General features: G+C 30.8%; 1 protein-coding gene across 3 annotated transcripts in view; it reads left to right on the top strand.

The window, feature by feature from the left end:
- The window catches only part of LOC113378728 (protein gustavus), a 443,541-nt gene extending 422,406 nt beyond the window's left edge, over window positions 1–21,135 (top strand). For 2 of the 3 annotated variants that reach the window (XM_026619298.1, XM_026619297.1), the window contains exons 2-5: window positions 17,719–18,233; window positions 19,070–19,336; window positions 19,647–20,054; window positions 20,463–21,135. In XM_026619298.1, the coding sequence (XP_026475083.1) occupies window positions 18,206–18,233; window positions 19,070–19,336; window positions 19,647–20,054; window positions 20,463–20,602 (843 nt within the window). In that variant the 5' untranslated portion in view covers window positions 17,719–18,205 and the 3' untranslated portion in view covers window positions 20,603–21,135. Of the gene's footprint in view, window positions 1–10,025; window positions 10,465–17,718; window positions 18,234–19,069; window positions 19,337–19,646; window positions 20,055–20,462 lie in introns of those variants that run through there. The other variant, XM_026619296.1, reaches the window with a different exon arrangement.
- The last annotated feature ends 742 nt before the right edge of the window (window positions 21,136–21,877 follow it).

Here is a 21,877-nt window from a genome sequence, read left to right as displayed (position 1 = left end):
TTCTTAATTTATTCATCACACAACAAGTCACTACATATTTGGAAATTTGTTATACATTACAAGTGGAAAGGCCAAAAGATTGTCGATTAGCAAATCGCTGATTACCAAAGCACGAGTCGATGTAGTAAATGAATCATAATAAATTTTTGCAGTAAAGATTAGTCGTGATGATTCATTTAATTCAAGTCATATTAAATATTGAAATGCGTATTTTTAGTAGGCGAATTTATCACATAAATCAATATTAGCATACTAATTTCTCAGAAGTAGTAATTTACTAATGTATATAATTTCTTTTCAGCTTTTGTCATTTGATTGCGTTTCAATGTTTTTAATATAAAAATATGACTGAGATTTTTGGATTGAATTTACTTTTGATTTGAAGCTTAGAAATTCTGCTACTTTTTATAATTGGTTGTTGTTGATATGTTTTCAATTATTTTTTTCTCTATATATTTTCCATTATATTGTAAATAAATGATAATAAAGATTTCATTATCAATTTGAAAGTATGTAGTACATAACTGACAGCTAATTCGAAGAAGAATTGAAATCTTTTTTTGCGGCACTTTCAGTAATGCATTAAAAATGCTTAACTAATAGTCTTGTTTTTAAAGATTTAAATAGATCGTTAATATTTCAATTAGTTAGACGTGAAACATAATACAATATAACCCAAATTAGGCTTTATTATAAATAGACAAATATAAACCCAAACTAATAAAGCCTAAATTATTAAGCCGTAAAACGTATATAAAAGGTTGTATTATACTCAGTAAGTGTGTTAATTGACAATATTGATTTTTTGTATGTAGATATCTGGCGCATATCACCTATTCTTGTAATATTGTGTATTTTATAGATATAAATAATGGCGTAATGATGGAATTATCTAACAGCCGACGACCATGACTCATTTAGAGTTGCTATTATTTTTACTCTCCAGCTCGTTATTTGCAGTATAGTGTTTTTAATATGCGTAAGTTTGTCGAGATCTGCGTGTTTGCTACTGGCACGTTGCTTTTGCTCGCACAGATTAGATCATTCCTAAGTGCATAATATTGAAAGTTGCTTCATGCAATAAATGTATATACTTTCGTCCGTGTTATTCATTTTCATTTCATTAACCTCAAAACCTCAATGAAAGTCAAGTAGATTCTGGAATCATCATTAATTATTAAAACATCTTATATTATGTATACACTGCATCACTCGAATCTATGGAATACAACAATTTTAATAATATCAACTCGATTTTATGAGTGATTAAGGGGAACGTTAGCTAAATTATTTGATAATAAAAAATATATCATTTATAGCTAATGATATTGAGACGATAATTTCTTTTGACTTAGCATATAGTGGGGCATATTTTTTTAAATTAATTATTAAAAATACTCAGTTTGTAAATTTTTCAAATTTGAAAAAACGTACTTTCCTAATATTATCGTTCGCTTTTTAACGTATATATGATTTTGCGCATAATTTTCTGCTTCCTGACGATTGGAATTATCGTTGTTCTTCCGGCATATTTTCCTGCTCATTGATATTCTAAATATCCCATAAATCACTACCATTTCATGGAACCAGTGATAGCATTCTTCAATGATGGATTAGCGATTAATCACGAACGAGTTTTCTAAAATACAGTGAAAATTTTATTGAGAGCTTTTTATTATAAGAAAATAAAACTATTTTTATCATAACCTCAAGGTTTTACTTTCTCTGGCACCCCTGCAATAATAATTTTGTATCGTCAGGTGCAATTTTATATGCAATGTATTTGTATGCTGCCGTTATTTTTTTATATTGGGTGCTATTTATTTAAAGATAGAATAAAAGCTTACCAAATAAAACCTAGTAGTAAAAATATCTGCGTTATAAATTTTATGTATGTTTGCATACACGAAAAGTTTAATTTTATGAACCATTGATGGTTAAAATATATTTCCCATAATAATTTGGAGCTGAAAAATTCTACCTAGTTCTTCTGTTCACAAGTGAAATAATGAAAATCGTTAATATATAATGTTAATAATATAGATTTTTCTGCCATTTTTAGTGGAGAAATACAGTACAGTTAATTTATTCAAGTTGCCGTCTTGGTCACTTTGAGTTAGTATATTGTATTATGTATATAACCAAGCTTATTTTGCACACACTTCAAGCAAGAGTCATTAGGAAGGTTTCATACAAATAAGGTCATTAAGCAGCGAAACGGATCGAGTCAGCATATTATATGATTAACAATTTAACAAACGATAAATAGAATTTAAAAACGAGGCTAGCTGAGCATGCTTTAGACAGGAGCCACATATAGATGTGTATACCTGTAATGTATTGTAGGTTCTGCACGTCTGCGTGCATCCAACAATAGTCTTCGATCATCACAATCGTTAGGGACAACACAATGATTACAGGCAATAGTATTCTCCACAATCTTTTGTGACGATGCAGTTGGATGTTTGTGTTACGAATGTTGCATTCAGGTAGTTATCCTCACCGACCGGCTGCCGAAGGAAGTGTAGCGGCTCTCTCAAAATCTGTTGTTGAGCTTGGGATTCAATAGCGGTGCCTATTGAAAGGACTCATCCAGGGAGGTGTAGGCGAACACCTGCGTCTGGAATCCATCTACAAACCGTGAGTAAAATGAACAGGTATACCGTCCTTACACAGACCTGGTTGCCAAGTTAGTGGGAGAAACAACAAAACATTATACATTTTTTTGTTGTTAATAATACTATGGCTTAGCAAGAAGCATATTGGTGCGTCTCATCAACAAAACGTGGAAAATCCTACACTCTATTTTACTACATTATCAACTCTCTTCGTAGTTCAAAACTTACTACTTCAAATCTTATTACAATAGGACATAAGGAAAATAATAAACTGTATCAATATAAATGTTGTTTTGCATTCTATATCATATTCGAGTAAATATTATTTTTATTCCTTTTATCAACAGATTAATCGCCATGTCAGTCGCATATGTCTGACTACTCGATTTGGTAGGTAATATAGGGCAACGTCAGCCATATATGTGTGACATTAAAAATAGCGTTTTTTCAGGAAATTTTTCTGATATCGTGGATATTAAGGTGTTATTTTGGGGTTGTCCTATTAGTGTATTATGAGTGATTATTTTTCCCCTAAACGGTGATAAATCAAAAATACTATAAATGAAAACAAACAATTGTTTATATCATAAAATAAGCTTTAGTTTAGTTATTGATTTTAATTTTAATTAAAATTGTTCAACTTTTTATCGGGTTTATTTCACGTTTCTCATAGCTCTATCATCATACACTATAGTGTGTATATGTTCAAATCCCTTTGTGGGATTCGGGATGTGTTTGATTTGCACTTTAATGTACTTTTATTAACTTCCCGTAGGGTAAGTTATAGTAATCGCAAAAAAATCGAAAATGAAAATTTTTATATATCTTTACGTTTCAGAGGTTTCTGAACATTTTGGCATACCTTAGAAAAAATGGATGTATGTGTGTGTGTGTGTGTGTGTGTGTGTGTGTGTGTGTGTGTGTGTATGTATGTGTGTGTATGTATGTGCGGATACAAATTTTCGTCGACGATTTCGGGAACACGGATCAACCGATTTGAATAATTTAAAGAAAAATCAATTCGTATTGATAAGGAGACGTGCTGATTAGTTTTTGGCAAAGGCAGGTCTAGCCGTTCCGAAGATACGGGGCAAAAAGTGCCGAAAACGGTAACTCAGTTTTTAAGAGAACGGAGCGTCCGATTTTAATATTTCAAAAAACATTTTACTTGTATTGACAAGGTGAAGAATTGATCAAATTTTCATGAAGGCAGGTCTAGCGGTTTCGGAGATCTAACGAAAAAAGTAAAAAAAAATGCCATTTTGCGGTCAAAAATGATCATTAGACATATGCACATCAAATTATCAGATATTTTATAGAGATTTTAACAATAAGTATGAATTTTGTTTACATTCCTATGGGTTCCGTACCAATGTTTATCCGTTAGACAGCGACGCGGCGCTTACGCGCTTTATATTTTGTTTCTATGCAGTTGCGACAGTACGATTGCTTTGAAAAAAAGTTCAGATCTTCCAAAATATGTCAAAATAAAGAAAACATTTTTTTTTTTCAAAAGAAAAAAAATTTTTTTTTTTAAATTTTTTTCAGAATTTTTTTTTTTTCAAAAAATTTTTTTTTTAAGAAAAAGTAATTCTTTGTCCAATTTATAGTTTCTCAAAAATCTTATTTTTGCAAAGTAAAATTTTTTCAAAAATGTTAATCGTTTTTAAAAAAATAATAATTTTTGGTACGGGAAGTTCCAGCAATTTGCCTTAAGGCACGATGCCCTAATTGCCTTAAGACAGAATTCCACTTACAGCTAGTTACATACTGATCTTAAAAATTCGACTTCTTAAGTTGCCCAAATCGAACTCACGAACTCTTACGCGCTTTATTTATGCGCGTCGCCAGAATTTCACACTAACCTTGAGAGGATCACTTACGCAAAATGTTAAATGATGCAATGGCAATCCAGCGAGCTAGATGTTGGGAAACTTTAAAGCGACTCTATTGTTTTACTCGCAAGTTAATACCAGAACTAGTGGTGCACGGCAATTTTTTTTAGAGGTTTTAATTTGATGATTTTTTTTTTAAATCTTGTTTTTTTTAACATAAATTTAACATAATTAAAAAGTAATTTAGAATGTTGCGATGGCGCTGCGTAGCTGTTTCAATGACGAAATATCGAATATTGGTACGGAACCCATAGAAATGCAAACAAAATTCTTACTACTTCTTACTTGTTCTAAAATGGTAATGGTAATGGAAAAATACCTGATAATTTGATGTGCATACGAGGTCTGTTCAAAAAGTACCCGGAATTTTCGTTTTTTCAAAAAAATATTTATTTATTCGTCTACATTAATGTGGTCCCCTTCAAAGTAGTCCCCCCCAGATATAATACACTTATGCCAGCGTTTTTTCCAATTTTCGAAGCACCCTTGATATTCACTTTTTGATATGTCCTTGAGCACTCTCAGCGATTTTCTTCAATCGAGGAAAACCGCCGTCCTTTCATGGGTCTCTTCAACTTTGGGAATAGGAAAAAGTCACACGGAGCCATATCTGGTGAATTTTTGCACTTTGCAACACTTTATTTCATTTTTTACGCAAAATTTAATACAAATTCTTTGACTTTTCAATTCTTCCATTGTAAAAATCGCCGAGCTCAGAAAAACACGTCGAACCTTAGCGACTACCACAGACAAAGTAAACAGTGAATATAGCTGAAAATGTCATCATACTTTAGGGGCATGTATACCAACACAATAAAAAAAAATTTGACAATCAGACACTCCAGACCCGCGAAATTTAATTATTAGTAATTCCGGGTACTTTTTGAACACACCTCGTATATCTGATTATCATTTTTGACCGCCAAATGGCATTTTTTTGTACGTTTTCTGTTGGATCTTCAAAACCGCTGAAATTTAGTCCAACTGATAAACATTGATACAGAACTTTTTGAGAAAAAGTTGGGAAACGTAGTTCAATCAACGTTATTAATCCCGAAATGCACTAGTATTAAATGTAAATGTATTTTATTTTTACGCTTTAAGAAAGCAATAAGGAAAAATGTAGCCATATGATTACTTGAATATCAGAGGTAGAAATTTATGGTGTCCATGTGCATAATGAATTTTCCTAAACGTCTGGAGCTTTTAGTTCTAAATGCTTTGTGCTGTTCTTGAACGCAGCCTTTTATAATTACTAATAGAGACTTTTGTCTTAGCTATAGAAGCGAAAAACTTTTCACCGCTGGAACGAAGTGCAATTTTTTATATTACTTCAAGTTTTATATTATGTTCATATATTATTCAAATGAACGTCTATCATATTGTTCTAATGGCATTGTGCCTTAATTTTTAAAAAATATAATTTTTTTTAAATATTTTTTTTAAAAAAGCTTTGAAAAAACTGAAAATTTAAAACTTTGATTTTTTTCCAATCTTTGTTTTTTCAATATATTTAAAAAAAATACTTTTTGAATAATCTTTTTAGGTGTCGTGTCGCAGGCTAACGGATAAACATTACATACGGAACTCATAGAAATGTAAACAAAATTTGTACTTATTCTTAACCCTTACGGGACGGCACCGATTTTAAAACAATCTACTGTACCGGCTGTAAACTTGATTTCATTGTGTATGTTACGCAATTTCTGTAATAAAAAATTGTGGTCATTGAAAGACACACATTTATAATATTAATTCATTTTTGATCATTTTATAAAGAATGGTGACGTTCAAAACAATTTCCAAAATGCATAGCTGGTTGATTTTGACATGTTTTACAATTAAATGTTGTTCGCCGCCTTCCTTCTGGTGCTTTTCTGTCAGAACAGACAATACAATCCCTTTTTCTTTCTTTCATATTTAGAATATGCCCCTGATTAGTCAGTATATTTGTTAATTTTTTTGTTGCCTCGGTCGTTTTAAATATTAAAAAAAAAACTATATAGCAAAGAAAAAAGGCTAAAAGTACTACTAAAATAACTTGTATTATTTTCAAAATACAATACTGTTTATCACTGCTATATATAATTTATTCAACATTTGGATGCAAACCTAGTCATTGTTTATAAAATAGCCTGTGCCTCACAGAATATGTTTGCCCACTCAGGTGGACAGCAGTTCCCAAAAAGTTAAAATCTTTCCAAAATATCTGAAAGTTTGATGTGCATGTGTCTAATGATCCTTTTATACCGCCAAATGCCATTTTTGTACTTTTTTATTGGGTCTACAAAACCGCTGGACCTGCCTTTCCAAAATTTAATCAGTTGTTCATTTTGTCAAGATTTGTATAGTTTGATTGTAAAATATTTTTTGAATCATTGAAATTGGATGCTCCGTTCTCTCAAAAACTGTATTAGTATTTGTGGAACTTTTTGTCCCGTAACGGCTGGATCGTTTCTTATATAATATTCAGTTAATTTTAATTTAAATTTATATTTATATATTTAGTTAATCGTATGTATATAATATAAGAGCAATTACTGAAATCAATAGAAATTACTAATATTAATATTGAAAGTAGTACGATAAAAACAGAAATCATTAACTTTGATACGATTTGAGTATATGACAGTGCGAATGTACGATTTTAAAGGCTGTCTTTAACCCAATATTTTTGAAATACAAAGTAGAATTTATGTGAATATATAAATTGTTTGCTTAATCATTCGACTCAGATGGTCGTTAAATTTAACCTTTTGATGTTGAAATTGTTAAATCCGTAGTGTTTTTACAAGGATAATGATGTATTAGAAAAATGAAAGTTTTAATACTTTTAAATTCGAATTTATATATTGTATGGTGTTGTTCGTGTTGTCGTCTTTTCCTTCTACTCGTGCATATACATTTGGTTGGTATTGAATGTCATGGACCGGTCTGTGTTTAATAAAAAAAATAGTTCTCGGTTGACTTATGTTTATGCGCGAGCATGTATGCGATTGTTCGTATGGTATGAGTGCTTTTATGTTCCCATGTTGTGTAAGATATTATATAGAAGAGCTTTTGTTATCTTTCGATTAATTTTTTTTTAATAATTTAATGTATTATTAATATTCAAACTATTTTAACAAATATTATATTACAGTAACCAATTGCTCAGCTATTATTAAACGCTATATCTATGGTATATAATTACTAATGCTATGTCTATGGTATAGAATTTTAAATAGGATAAGCAGAAAAGCAAATTCTTGTACATATATAGCAGCTTGGATATCTTAATTAATTTTTTTGTAGTTTTAATGTTTTTATTTTACTTTGAATGTAACAGAAACGTTTATAACAAGCGTTCACAGAATTGATAGTTCGGCGATTAGGATTAGCCATTCAAATTATAAAGAAAATATTCGGATAATATTAGTGAAGTAAGGTATTACATATTACTAGAAATTGATACAGTATAAATCATCTTCATAATATATGTTTGAATTAAGTGAACTCTATATGTGCTAAAGCGCTTTTGCATGGGGCGAAAATAACAAAACCTGTTTTTGAGACCAGCGCAGGTAGTATATCTACCCATGTGCGTTTTTTCTTGATCTTTCAGTTTTAATATAAACACGTATACACACATGTATATATATATATATATATATATATATATATATATATATATACATATATATATACGAGTATATATATATGTGTGTTAACTAAGTCTAGTAATCGGGCTTATCATCAATGAAAAACAAATTTCTTTTAATAATTTAAATTAATAATTTTTAATTTTTACATCCATACGTTACGGCATTCATTTCGTGGAAACTAAAAATAAAATTTAAAAACTAAAACAATTGAATTCAAAAAATCATAAAGATAAAAAGTACTAATGATTTGTTAATCTTAGTGTTAAAAACACTAATCCTGATTTACCATATCGTGATATCATGGATTATTGAATTTTCCGTTTTTAACACTAAGATTAACAAATTTTTATATTTATTATTTTTGTAATTCAATTGTTTTAGTTTTTTAATTTTATGTATAGTTTCTACCGAATGAAGGCTACGATTATAGGCGAAACGTGTAATAATAAATTCTTAAAAGAAATTTGTTTTTTATAATCATACAAAATATATATATACGAGTTTACAACTGAAGTGATAACTATCATATGATTTTATAGATTTTTATAAATTCTTCAAAACAAAAATTCTAGTCAGAATGAAATCTCAAAAGTATGTTATTATTGTATTGATTTATCATTAAGTGACGAATTGTCCAATGAACAATTTTTAACTTCCCGTAGGGCAAGTTATAGTAATCGCAAAAAAATCGAAAATGAAAATTTTTATAGATCTTTACGTTTCAAAACCTTCTGAACATTTTGGCATACCTTAGAAAAAATGGATGTGTGTGTGTGTGTGTGTGTGTGCGTGTATGTATGTATGTTCGGATACAAATTTTCGTCGATGATTTCGGGAACACGGATCAATAGATTTGAATAATTAAAACATTCGATTCGTATTGATAACGAGACGTGCTGATTTGTTTTTGGCGAAGGCAGATCTAGCCGTTCCGATGATACGGGGCAAAAAGTGCCGAAAACAGTAACTCAGTTTTTAAAAGAACGGATCGTCCGATTTGAATAATTCAAAAAACATTTTATTTGTATTGACTAAATGAAGAACTGTTCAAATTTTTGAAAAGGCAGGTTCAACGACTTTGGAGATATGGAGGAAAAAGTAAAAAAATGAGCCATTTGGCGGTCAAAAATGAACATTAGACATATGCACATCAAATTATCAGATATTTTATAGAGATTTTAACAATAAGTATAAATTTTGTTTACATTCCTATGGATTCCGTACCAATGTTTACGCGTTAGACGGTGACGCGGCGCTTACGCGCTTCGATATTTCGTCTTTATGCAGTTAAAGCAGTACGATAGCTTTGAAAAAAAGTTCAGAATTTCCCAACTATTTTAAAATAAATGATTTAAGAGAGAATAATTTAATATGGTTCAAAATTCTATTAAAAGTTTCAAATCATTGATCAACTTTTATTGATTATTATTATTGATTATTTTTAATTACTCGAATTTTGAATTGCGTTACGGGAAGTTCCAGCAATTTGCCTTAAGGCACGATGCCCTAATTGCCTTAAGACAGAATTCCACTTACAGCTAGTTGGTTCTATTTTTGTTTAAATGGCATATCGTGGAATAGGTCAAATTGAAATCTTTGTCTATCGCAAATATTTTTTTTGTTAGAATCGCTTGGATGACTCATCCAAGAAAATGTGTCTTATTGCAACTTCTAACTTTTGAAACTTCTAACTGAACAAGATCATAACTGGAAAAGAAAGCAAGTCTGGCAACGCTGTACAAGTGTATTGTGATGCGCACGCACGTTTGATTTACGCGTCCGAGTTGCTCGTCTGCTATCAAATGGAAGTTCTGTGTGACGTTCGGTTTCACTCGGCTCTTAACGCAATCGTTTGCCTTCGCCGCTTCGACCGCTCTCGGGATTTTTCCGTTCCCTTCGAGTCAGTTCGAGTCCGACGAGCGTGAGGTTAGGTGGTGCTATCGGTCAGAAAGAGCATTTCGAGTGTAGCTGTATGCGGTGCGCGTTGTTAGTGAACACAGCGTTAACGAAACAGCTCTAGCGAAGTGTTTTTTCGGGAAAAGTAAACGGGCGCGGTTTTATTGTGTTCCCTCGTTTGAAAAGTGAATGGAGATCGAGTTTGTTGTACAACCGTACATAAAATAATGTTGACTTCTAAAGTGATATAAAAGCAAATGTAATTTAGAGTGAAATATTATGATGATAGTGTGCAAATGCTAAAGGGCTATTAGTTAATAACTTAATGTTTAAAAACGTTAGTGATTCAGAAATTTTATTAGCTGGATTTTAGGAATCTTAATTTTATAAAATGGAATTGGCTCGTAAAAGGTGAGTTTTAGTCATTTTATAACACTGAATATGTTCCATGCGTTGCGAAAGAATTTACGTTTCCATTTTTTTTTTGCTACTCTTTGTTTTTTACCCCAAAGCGGTATATATTAGTCATTATGTTCGAATTACGTATCAGTTATGACGAATATGTTAGCGTCACACTTCTGTTCGCATGTGTGAATTACGCGCATAAAACGTTGCTAGCAAGAAGTAGATGCTTCGGTGATATTTTCAATCCTTCCTTTAATAGAGAACACATTATTCCATTGGAAATGCATTGTTTGTAGATTTTTTATTCAGGGTTATTCCGTTCCCTTACATATGCTACATAGATATTAATTACGTATTATTATGTGTCCGGATTAAATTAAATCGCTTCCTTAAACTTTAATTGTGCAAAATATCAGGAATAAAATTTAAACAAAAAGTGAGTTTTTTTGTGAGTTATTATTTTGACAGAGCTATCAATCTTTAATGAATTTGATTTTTATTACGCCGCACAATGTATTCGCTTTTTATTGCTGATCCAGATGTATAGAACCTTATGCATCGGTAACAGTATATATGTTGGATTCTTAGATTCTTGCATATGTTTCAGTGCGTGGTTTTATTTCTGTAGGTATCCAAAACCAACGTGCATGAATATTGTTTAATATTCTTAGCGGTAAATGCAATGACTCAAAGTTTACATATCGTATATTTTCCGTAGAAAAAATGCGGCGCATATGTCGATTTTATAACATCTTCTGAGTAAAGTCGATATGCCGCACGCATATAATGTAGCATTGATGAACGATATAAATTCGATGATTTTGATATTTTTGTTTTTTTAACTGTAGGAGTATCTTAGACATTCGCTACACACACTCATATTCCTGGTTTTACTTAGATTGCGCATTTTTTTATGAATTAATTATTAAGTGAAACATTTGTAAATCGCAAAGGATGATAGATATTTTTCTTGTACTTCATATAAATTATTGAATTTCGGAATCGACTTTTTCTGTGGAAACTTAGCCTTACATGCTTTTTAGACCCGTGTTGAAATATGCGCGATAACCTTTATTTTTGAGCTGTCATTCCAATTCTGTTTGCTATTTTTCTTCTTTCTTTAGTTTTTCATTTTATTTACTATACTAGTCATTGCTTTTTAGATTGTCGTGCTGATAAACTAATAAAGAAAACAAATCTTAATACATTTAGTGAATAACATTTTTTTCTAACATTTTTACAATTGATTTTCTAGTTAATTTGCGCGTTTTTTGGCAAATTCTCATAGAAGACTATTGTTTTATCTGATGTACTCTGAATTGTATCCGATAGTTGATTAGTCTATAGAAAGTTTGTGTGCTCACTCGCCTGTTATTATTTGAAGGTAACATTGAATTGTGTGGAAATATTGAGAAAATGTAAATGTCAAGACTCTCGTATTTGTATTAATATTCACACAGATAAATAGCGTAACGAATGCGACTATGTTTGTTATTTGTTGAATATTTTGACATCAATTTTGAATTCAAACATCAAACATTTCTGTTTTATTGCGTCGCTAATATTCACAATTGGTTGTCCATATTAAATTTAGGCCATCAAAATTTATTACTGTTTTCAATACTGTCGTACTTGTGAATATTTGTGGAATTATAAAAAAAATGCGAGAAAATCATGTAAAGTTTGCTCGGAGAGTTAGTCGTGACGGAACCGGTAAGGACGTGAGGTAGCTTCAACCGTACCCGGGTTCGATTCCAACCTCGGCCTATCTATAAGATATATATATATATATATATATATATATATATATCTCAAGTGTAAATCGCCTTTCGCGGGCATTGCTATTGCTGTGTCACATATAATTCAACATAATAAATAGCAAATAGAGTGGTTAACCACTTGGTTGCCGCTCTCGAATGGACAAAGAACACATTGTTTCGATTGCTGTTAAAAAAATTCTAAAACATAATATTTTTACATTTAAATGTCATATGACGTATCATTTTTATTATTATTTATATTTATTTATTGAACGAGATCAAATATACAAGATATTGCACGTTTGGACTCCTACTTACAATCATTTGGATATTACTCAGTCTTCTGTGTTTGTTCACATGCATAATATACATTGAATCTTCTATGTAATTTTTTTTTTATTTTCTTATAAATTACAATCTGTCTAAATAAAAAAGACATTGAGTAATTAGTTTGACAAATAACATTAAATTATAAAAGGAAAACCCAGTGGTTCACCTTTTATTAGTGTACTAAATTATATTATAATTTTGGTATAATAAAGAAAAAAAAAGAAACTCAAATATACATACAATTATAAACAAAGTAAAAAACAAAACAAACAACACACCTATTTGAAATAATATTGTAGAACAACTCATTACTGATTAATATGTTAGATTTATTAATTGCATTCTTTTTAATCTTATATTGTGTGTGGTGTTGTAAAGACTTGCAATCAGTTCCTTTGGATCTATGTAAATTTAGAGCTGTATTAGTTCATTTAAAAGTATCAAAGTAACTATTTGATTGATGAATCTTCTTAAACTTTGTCCGCATGTGCCAAAATTTACAACAAAAGTAATTAAAAAATATATTGAAAATATTATGTATGTAATAACAGATTCAAAGTACCTCAGCGAACTGGTCACACCTTTTACATTACAATTTTATAATCAAATGTTCACTGTATTACTAACATAAAACTACAGGTAGTATTTATATAAGTAATACTAAATATATGATTAAATAGTGAAATTTTAATATAAGCCATTAAAACAAATTGTTGCAAGCCACTAAACCGAAACAATTATTAATAAAGTATTATGTAGTACGAGTTTTTTTTTAATTATTGTGTTTGTGATGTTTGTCCTGACTTCCCATCTGTTCAAAAAGTACCCGGAATTACTAATAATTAAATTTCGCGGGTCTGGAGTGTCTGATTGTCAAAAATTTTTTTTTATTGTGTTGGTATACATGCCCCTAAAGTATGATGAAATTTTCAGCTATATTCACTGTTTACTTTGTCTGTGGTAGTCGCTAAGGTTCGACGTGTTTTTCTGAGCTCGGCGATTTTTACAATGGAAGAATTGAAAAGTCAAAGAATTTGTATTAAATTTTGCGTAAAAAATGAAATAAAGTGTTGCAAAGTGCAAAAATTCACCAGATATGGCTCCGTGTGACTTTTTCCTATTCCCAAAGTTGAAGAGACCCATGAAAGGACGGCGGTTTTCCTCGATTGAAGAAAATCGCTGAGAGTGCTCAAGGACATATCAAAAAGTGAATATCAAGGGTGCTTCGAAAATTGGAAAAAACGCTGGCATAAGTGTATTATATCTGGGGGGGACTACTTTGAAGGGGACCACATTAATGTAGACGAATAAATAAATATACGAGGAGGATAATATACGAGTATATATATATATATATATATATATATAATTAAATATATAATTTATTTTTTTCAACTTTCCGAAGGGTAAGTCATTGTAATCTTCCAAAAAGCGAAATTAAATTATGGCTTACTTAGAAATAAATATATGTGTGTATATGTATGCATGGATACAATTTTTCGTCCACGTTTTCGGGTGCACGCGTCGACCAATTATTTGAATGGTTCAAAAAAAACATTCGATTCCTATTGATAGGGAGATGTGTTGATAAGTTTTTAGCAAGCGCAGGTCCAGCCGTTTCGGAGATACGGAGCAATGAGTGCAGAAAATGGAAATCGAGTTTTTGAGAAACGGAGTATCCGTTTTGAATGATCCGAAAAAAAAATTCAATTCATAATGATGGGGAGAAGTGGTAATTACTTGTTGGCAACGGCAGGTCCAGTCGTTTTGGAGACACGGAGCTAAATGTGTATAAGAATAGCTGTTTTTGAGTGAACTTAGCATCCGATATGAATGATTCTGAAGTCCTTTCTGATGATATTGACGAAACGATTGCTTTTGCGGAAAGAAAAAAAAATCAATATTATTTTTTGAATATTAAAAATAATTCAGATTTTAATTTCAATTCTTGCTAAAGTTTGAAAGCTCACTTATATACTTTAAATAAATAATTTTAACTTTGCAATTTAGTTTATAAAAAGTCGGCGATTGGTTAATTTTTTTTTATTCACTTTTCTGTAAACATATTTACACCTCGTCATCCAATTCATAAACTCTTATATTTCTATAGAATAAGAATAATGAAAGTTACAGTATTTATAATAATCTATTTGAAAACAGTTATAATATTATTAGCTCATTAACTTTGAAAAGTCAGTTAATATTGATATTTAAGTTTCAGCAACTTTCCTTAAGGGGATTTCTGTATTTCAGCAATTTCTACTGTAGAATTTTGAAAAAATCGAAATTTTTTTTTTCATATTTCCAAAGTTTAGTTATTCAAAAATATGTCATTAAAAGGATTTTTCAAAATTACTATTATTTCCTGAGTTATATCTGTTTTAGTGACATGGTCTCGGTTCGGGTCCGACCGAGTCTCAAAACTTTGAACGCGTTTTTCTCGGAATTACTTTTTTCGAGCTGGCGGTAAGGATATCTCGAGTTCTAATGAACCGATTTACTTCAAATTTGGAGAGGATCTTCTCTATACATCGCTCTATCGCATGGACCTATCCCAAAACTATAATTTTTCATTTAGTATTTTTTAAAAATTCGGAATTGTTAAAAAAAAAACATGAAAAAAAATGTTTTTTTTCAAACTGCCGCCATTCAAACAAAAAAATTTTTTTTTAACTTATCCAAGGTTCATATGATAGCGGCATCTATAATAATTAAGAATCCATCTATTTTTTTATGTTTCGGATCACCAGGAGGGTTGGAATCATGCACGCCAGGACACCCTCTTTTTTTTTGAGCCCCCACTTTGACTGCTCATAACTTTGTGAATTCTAATTTTTTTTTTAATAATTTTTTTTATGTAATAATAAAATATCAATAAACAAATGATAAAAAAATCGATAGCAAAAATATAAGGTTGTCAAATATCTCCCTTTCGCCTTTTTGTATTATAAACCAAGAGCAAAAGAGCGGAAGGGAGATATTTGACAACCTAATATTATTTGTTTCCTTTATACAGCACTTTAAAAATCGGGCAAAATTCATGATTCTACAGTAGAATACCCCCTTAAGGCACTATGCCATACACCCCTAGTTACCTTTTTAATAAATATTTGGTAGTGAATGAAGCTTCGATAATAGTATCAGACGACTACTTCGCTTGATCTGTTACTAAATTGCAACTTTGAGTTGCAATATCATCGAACAGCTGTTATAGCGTAGTGTTTTGCCGACTGTGCTCAGACGTTCGTCTGGCACTTGTGCTAATATTACTAGCGGCTTGGCTTGGCTTTGGCATTATTTTCTAATGCTGATTCGACACACAGCTTCACAGCAAAGTGGTGCGGTTACGGCATAGACCGCACACAGCCCGTGGCCTGTCCTTGTCTCTTTCTGCTGTTTGTGTTAAGCTGCTTACGCGAGTAGCAAAGTTGTTGCCGTGCCGATGACACAACATCGCGCCTGACCTTGGCCGCGCTAGATATCTGTGACGTCATGAGTGTGTAGTTTATACGTGGGAATGTAGAAAAACTGTGACCATGGCCGCTATGAGGGAACTAGAAAATATTCTCATCGTTTATATTATTATAATATAATCATCGTTTTATTATTATTCTGTGAAATGCATATACATTTTCAGTAACTAGAAAAGGATTGATTAGGTATATCACCGGTAGCATTTTATTCTACAATCATGCGGAGTGTTATACAAATCATTAAGGGGGTATTCTACTGTAGAAGCATGAATTTTGCCCAGTTTTTGAAGCGCTGTATAAAGGAAACAAATAATATTTTTACTATCGATTTTTTTTATCATTTGTTTATTGATATTTTATTATTACATAAAAAAAATTATTAAAGAAAAAAAATTAGAATTCACAAAGTTATGAGCAGTCGAAGTGGGAGCTCAAAAAAAGGAGGGTGTCCTGGCGTGCACGATTCCAACCTTCCTGGTGATCCGAAACATAAAAAAAGATGGATTCTTAATTATTATAGATGTCGCTATCGTATGAACCTGGGATAAGTCAAAAAAAATTTTTTTTCATATTTTTTTTAACATATCCGATTTTTTTAAAATACTAAATAAAAAGTTATAGTTTTGGGAGAGGTCCATGCGATAAAGCAATGTATAGAGAAGATCCTCTCCAAATTTTAAGTAAATCGGTTCATTAGAACTCGAGATATCCTTACCGCCAGCACGAAAAAAGTAGTTCCGAGAAAAACGCGTTCAAAGTTTTGAGACTCGGTCGGACCCGAACCGAGGCCACGTCATTAAAACGGCTATAACTCAGGAAATAATAGTAATTTTGAAAAATCCTTTTAATGACATATTTTTGAATAACTAAACTTTGAAAATACGAAAAAAATTTTTTTCGATTTATTCAAAATTCTACAGTAGAATACCCCCTTAAGATCGTTTTATAACTGGTGAAATACATTATTATTGATATTTATATAAAGCATTTGATTGTCACAGAACGTGGACAATGCAATATTAATATAATAATAATACGAATATTAATATAATGCTATCTCGATCATTATTTATTAATTATTATAACTGAAATTTGATATTACAGTTCTACGTCATGAGAAATTTTACTTATAAAAGTAGCTTTTGATTACATTATATGTTTTACTGTCGAAACCTTGACGCGCCGATCCTAAATATTTCTTGGTGTACCCTTAGTTATTACTTTATTAAGCAGCCAAATATTATATTATTGTTACTATGTTCCTCTGCCAATTTAGACTTTATATTTAATGACATGAAGACATAATGAAATGAATTGTTTGATATTCAAATTTCTTTTAGGTTAAACTCTAAATTTAATTTAATCACTGTTCATTACAATTATCTAATGCCTAGATATACTGCTTCTTATTTGTATATGGATTAACCAATAAATTATATTTGCCCTACTTCATTTGAGGCACTTTGCATCTTATTTTCACATTTCACTTTTCTTAATTCTTTTATTCCGATTGTAAATATGAATACAATGGTTTTCGAAATGATCAAATTGGGATTGTGAAATAAATATGTGAATTTATATATATATATATATATATATATATATATATATATATTATAATAGTGTTATAATTTTTGTCGTGTTTATAACTCAGTATAATGACTTTAAATAAAGTTATTTTTTTAATTTATCTACAGATATAAGAGCGGGCGCGGCTCGTCATTGAGAGGAAGCGTTGATCGTAGAGCTCGTTATTCGGGTTCTTCAGTTTTGCATCATCATCACCATCATCACAATAATCAACCAACGACAAACTCCACTTATAACCAATCTTCAAACAATCAATTAACAACTCCTACTGGTCGTCAGCAGCAGACGAACGCTTGGCAGGCACAGCAGCAGCTCTTAGCTATTAGTGCGCAACATCATCAAACTCTTACTAGAGAACATCAGGAATTTTTTGGCAGTCAGGCAACAGACGTACGATTGGAGCTCAGAGAGTGTGCCTCAGCTAACGGTGAACATCAAAGACGCAAAGGTTTAGTCGTACAACAGTTGCAGAATCAGGCGCAGCAACCACTTGCTGTGGGAGCAGCGGCTGTGGTCGAGCAACATCTGGCAAGCGGAGCTGCGGGTAACAAACCCGGAGCTCACCCAGAGCACCGGCGCACCCGGAGCCGGGGAATGAATATGGGCCAAAAAATATCCGGCAGTAAGTGCTTTATACTTATCAAATCACTGATTCATGATTTGCGTAAACATAAATATCGAATAGCGTCGTAATATATTCGGAATTTTCTTAAAAATAACTAGTTATTAATATTGTTAATCATCGGTTTCTCAATGAATGCAAATCGTCATTTTTTAAATAGCTTTAGAATAAATTTGAGAAATAGCTATTTAATAAAGTGAGGTCATTATCTAGCGCGCACAATGCAATGATGTTTAATTTGTCTAATGTCTAATTTTTTTCAAGAACTTGAAGACCCACGAATTAAAACATGAATAAACTGATCACTTTTCTACAATACGTTAATACGGATACGGATTTTGTGGACAAACTGTGAATATACTGCAGTTCATATACAATTTTTACTCATAAAATATCGAAATGTTAATTGTTTTGAATACTAGCTGCACTTAATTAGGTGACTTTTATTTAATGTATGCTTTTAGTTTAATTTTTTATATAGATATCTTTTATATCCACTTTGCTATATAGATCAAAACATATTAAACAGTTATTTGAACTGATATAAAATTAAAACAGTTTTATTGTTAGCTTATTTTATATTTATGCGTTATAGTTCATGAAATAACAACTTAAATTAATTTGAGAGTGGTTTAACCCTTTATCTCTCATTGCATGACATTCGCACATAAATGAAAATGATTTTTATTTATGACAAATGGTTTATCCAAAATTAACATTGCAATAATTTATCTAAGTTTCACTTGCATCAAAAATAATTAATAAGATAGTTGATTGCTTTATAAGTGAAATAAAAAATGGTGTAATACCACTAAGCTCATTTATGCACTTTAAAGGTGTCAAATCCGTGAGTCGCGACTCTCCGGCACCCTACAAGCCGGTGATACCGCGCGAATTGGCTGCAGACTTTGCACGACCAGCTCGTCTCGATGTGCTGCTTGACATGCCAGCATGCGCTCGCGATGCTCAACTCCGACACTCCTGGAACGCAGAAGATCGCTCACTTAACATATTTGTCAAAGAAGATGACAAGCTTACATTCCATAGGCATCCAGTTGCCCAAAGCACAGATTGTATTCGAGGCCGTGTAGGTTTTACAAAAGGTAAAGGCATTTTATTTTTTATCAAACATAATTTATTATTTCGAAAAATTTATTGATAAACTGCTCAGCGCTTAAAGACAATTTTATAAGTCCATATAGGTTCAGTTTAGTACCTAATGCCTTACAAACAAGCCTTTTTATTATTTTCTTTTTTCTTTACTTTATTTTCATCTTTTTATTATTTTCTTATGAATCTCTTCATTATTCCTTATTATATTTATTTTCTCTAGATATGTTAATTTAATCATTTATTCTATTTATGCATATAATATTTAATTAAAATAAAATAAATAAAATAAAATCATTATAGGATTACATGTTTGGGAAGTGCAATGGTCAACTAGACAGCGTGGCACACATGCTGTTGTTGGAGTTGCAACATCTGAAGCTCCACTTCATTCTGTTGGCTATCAAAGTCTTGTGGGTTCCTCTGATCAATCTTGGGGGTGGGATCTTGGCCGCAATAAGTTATACCATGATAGCAAAAATACAGCTGGCGTCACTTATCCAGCTCTCTTAAAACCAGACGAGACCTTTGTTGTGCCTGATAAGTTCTTGGTTGTCTTAGACATGGATGAAGGAACATTAAGTTTTGTAGTTGATGGCCAATATTTGGGAATAGCCTTTCGTGGATTAAAGGGACGTAAACTTTACCCCATTGTGTCTGCAGTCTGGGGCCATTGTGAAATTACCATGAAATATATTGGTGGTCTAGACCGTAAGTATTCTCACTTATTCATCATATTTTGTAAAGCACATATTACTGCTCAACATATTTAAAACAAATTATTTGTGACAATTTTTCCTCCCAAAATTTTGTAAATTGCACAATGGCTTTGGTTTCATCTTCAAATGCGCCTTCTATTTTTGTACATATCTTACTACACTAGCAAATGTTTGCAATAATGTTCATCAAATAATGCTTGAACTTTATAACTTTAATTTTTTGACTATATGATTTCTTGTTCAATCTAATGTACAGAAAGACTGAAAAACTCTGATTTATGAAAAAAAATAATTTAATAATGCACTAATTGCATTGATAACCTCCTCATTATAAAAATTAAACTTTGAATGTGTGTTCATATTGACAACATTGATTAAAAAAAATTTAATATTTTTGCAGCTGAACCTCTTCCATTGATGGACTTATGTCGACGTGTAATCCGACAAAAAGTCGGAAAGCAACATTTAGAGGAGCGAGTGAAGGAATTGTCATTACCTCTTGCAATGAAATCATACTTGTTATATCGTGATAGAAGGTAATGTCAGAATGGTGACATGTTTAAATACCTTCAGAAATAACTAACAATATAAAAGCTAAAACACCATGATTATTTAAATAGTGATTTTAGTTTAAATATTTATGAAATGCAGTTTATTCTTAGTGAGTAACATTATTTAAGAAAGTAATTTTTTGAAGTGAATAAAATGAGACTTGTCCAACATGATACATAGTCTGCTATTACAAAAATATAATAGTGTAGTGTAGATATCACATTGTTTGAAGTATTCCAGTCAAAGATCTCATGAAATTATTTGAGTGGTGAGAAAAGTATAATTGTGATTAGTGTGTTATTCAAATGGTAAAGACAATTTTTATAAGCGAAAACTGAAGTGATTTCACATTGTGAAAATATTTACTAATTGTGAAATGTAAAACATTTCTGTGGCAATTATAGCTATACATGTAGTAAATCCATCATGCAGAGACTGTTCAAGCTTTAATATTGCATTTTTAAAATTCAGACAATTTTGAAAAAATTGATTACGTTTGTTCATCCAATCATTTTGCTTATCTAGCCTATTTTTTTTTTAACTGATATTTATTCTGCATTATATACATTTATATGTCATATTACATTATATATATATATCAAATTATATAACAAATTTCTTACAATATGACAAACTTGAACTGTTAGGTATCAGATGTTGAAATAACATTTTAGCTTATGTGTAAACGACATATATAAATATGGTTATTATGTGCCATTAAATGTTCCATTGACTTTTTTTATTATTTCATTTTAAATGTGAATTGGTAAACCTCTTGCAGATCAGGGTTTTTGATATGTGCTATTTATCATGCTTTTTATGTTATATTTTGATCCTTTATTCTTCAATGATTTTAAAAAATATCTACAATCAGAAATAACATGCTCGAAACAAATTTTTATTGGTTTAGTTTCTGTTTAATTTATTTTCTAATTTTGTATAACTTGATTTTATCAATTTTGAGTTCAATTGAATTTATTGAAAACATCTAATGTGAAGTTGAATCAAAATAAGTTTAATAATGAAAACATTATGAATAAAGATGTATATAAGTTCATTTCTAAAATAAATTATTCATTAATTTGAGAATTATGGCTTATAAAATTTAAAAAAAACAGCATGATTGTGCATGTTATTCTTGAAATTGAAATGAGTAAACAATGAGTGAAGATTAAATGATATGGACTTGAGGTGGGACATCTATTATATTTTCAATTAAACTTAAATCTATAACTCTCGTTTTCTTTTATCGGTGTAATATAA

This window comes from Ctenocephalides felis, unplaced genomic scaffold (assembly GCF_003426905.1).
Source record: "Ctenocephalides felis isolate EL2017-DRISC unplaced genomic scaffold, ASM342690v1 CF-g0.4_SCAFFOLD_01886, whole genome shotgun sequence".
NCBI classification, from domain to species: domain Eukaryota; kingdom Metazoa; phylum Arthropoda; class Insecta; order Siphonaptera; family Pulicidae; genus Ctenocephalides; species Ctenocephalides felis.
The sequence above is the reverse complement of the archived record's forward strand: the minus strand, read 5'-3'. Positions and strand labels throughout refer to the sequence as shown.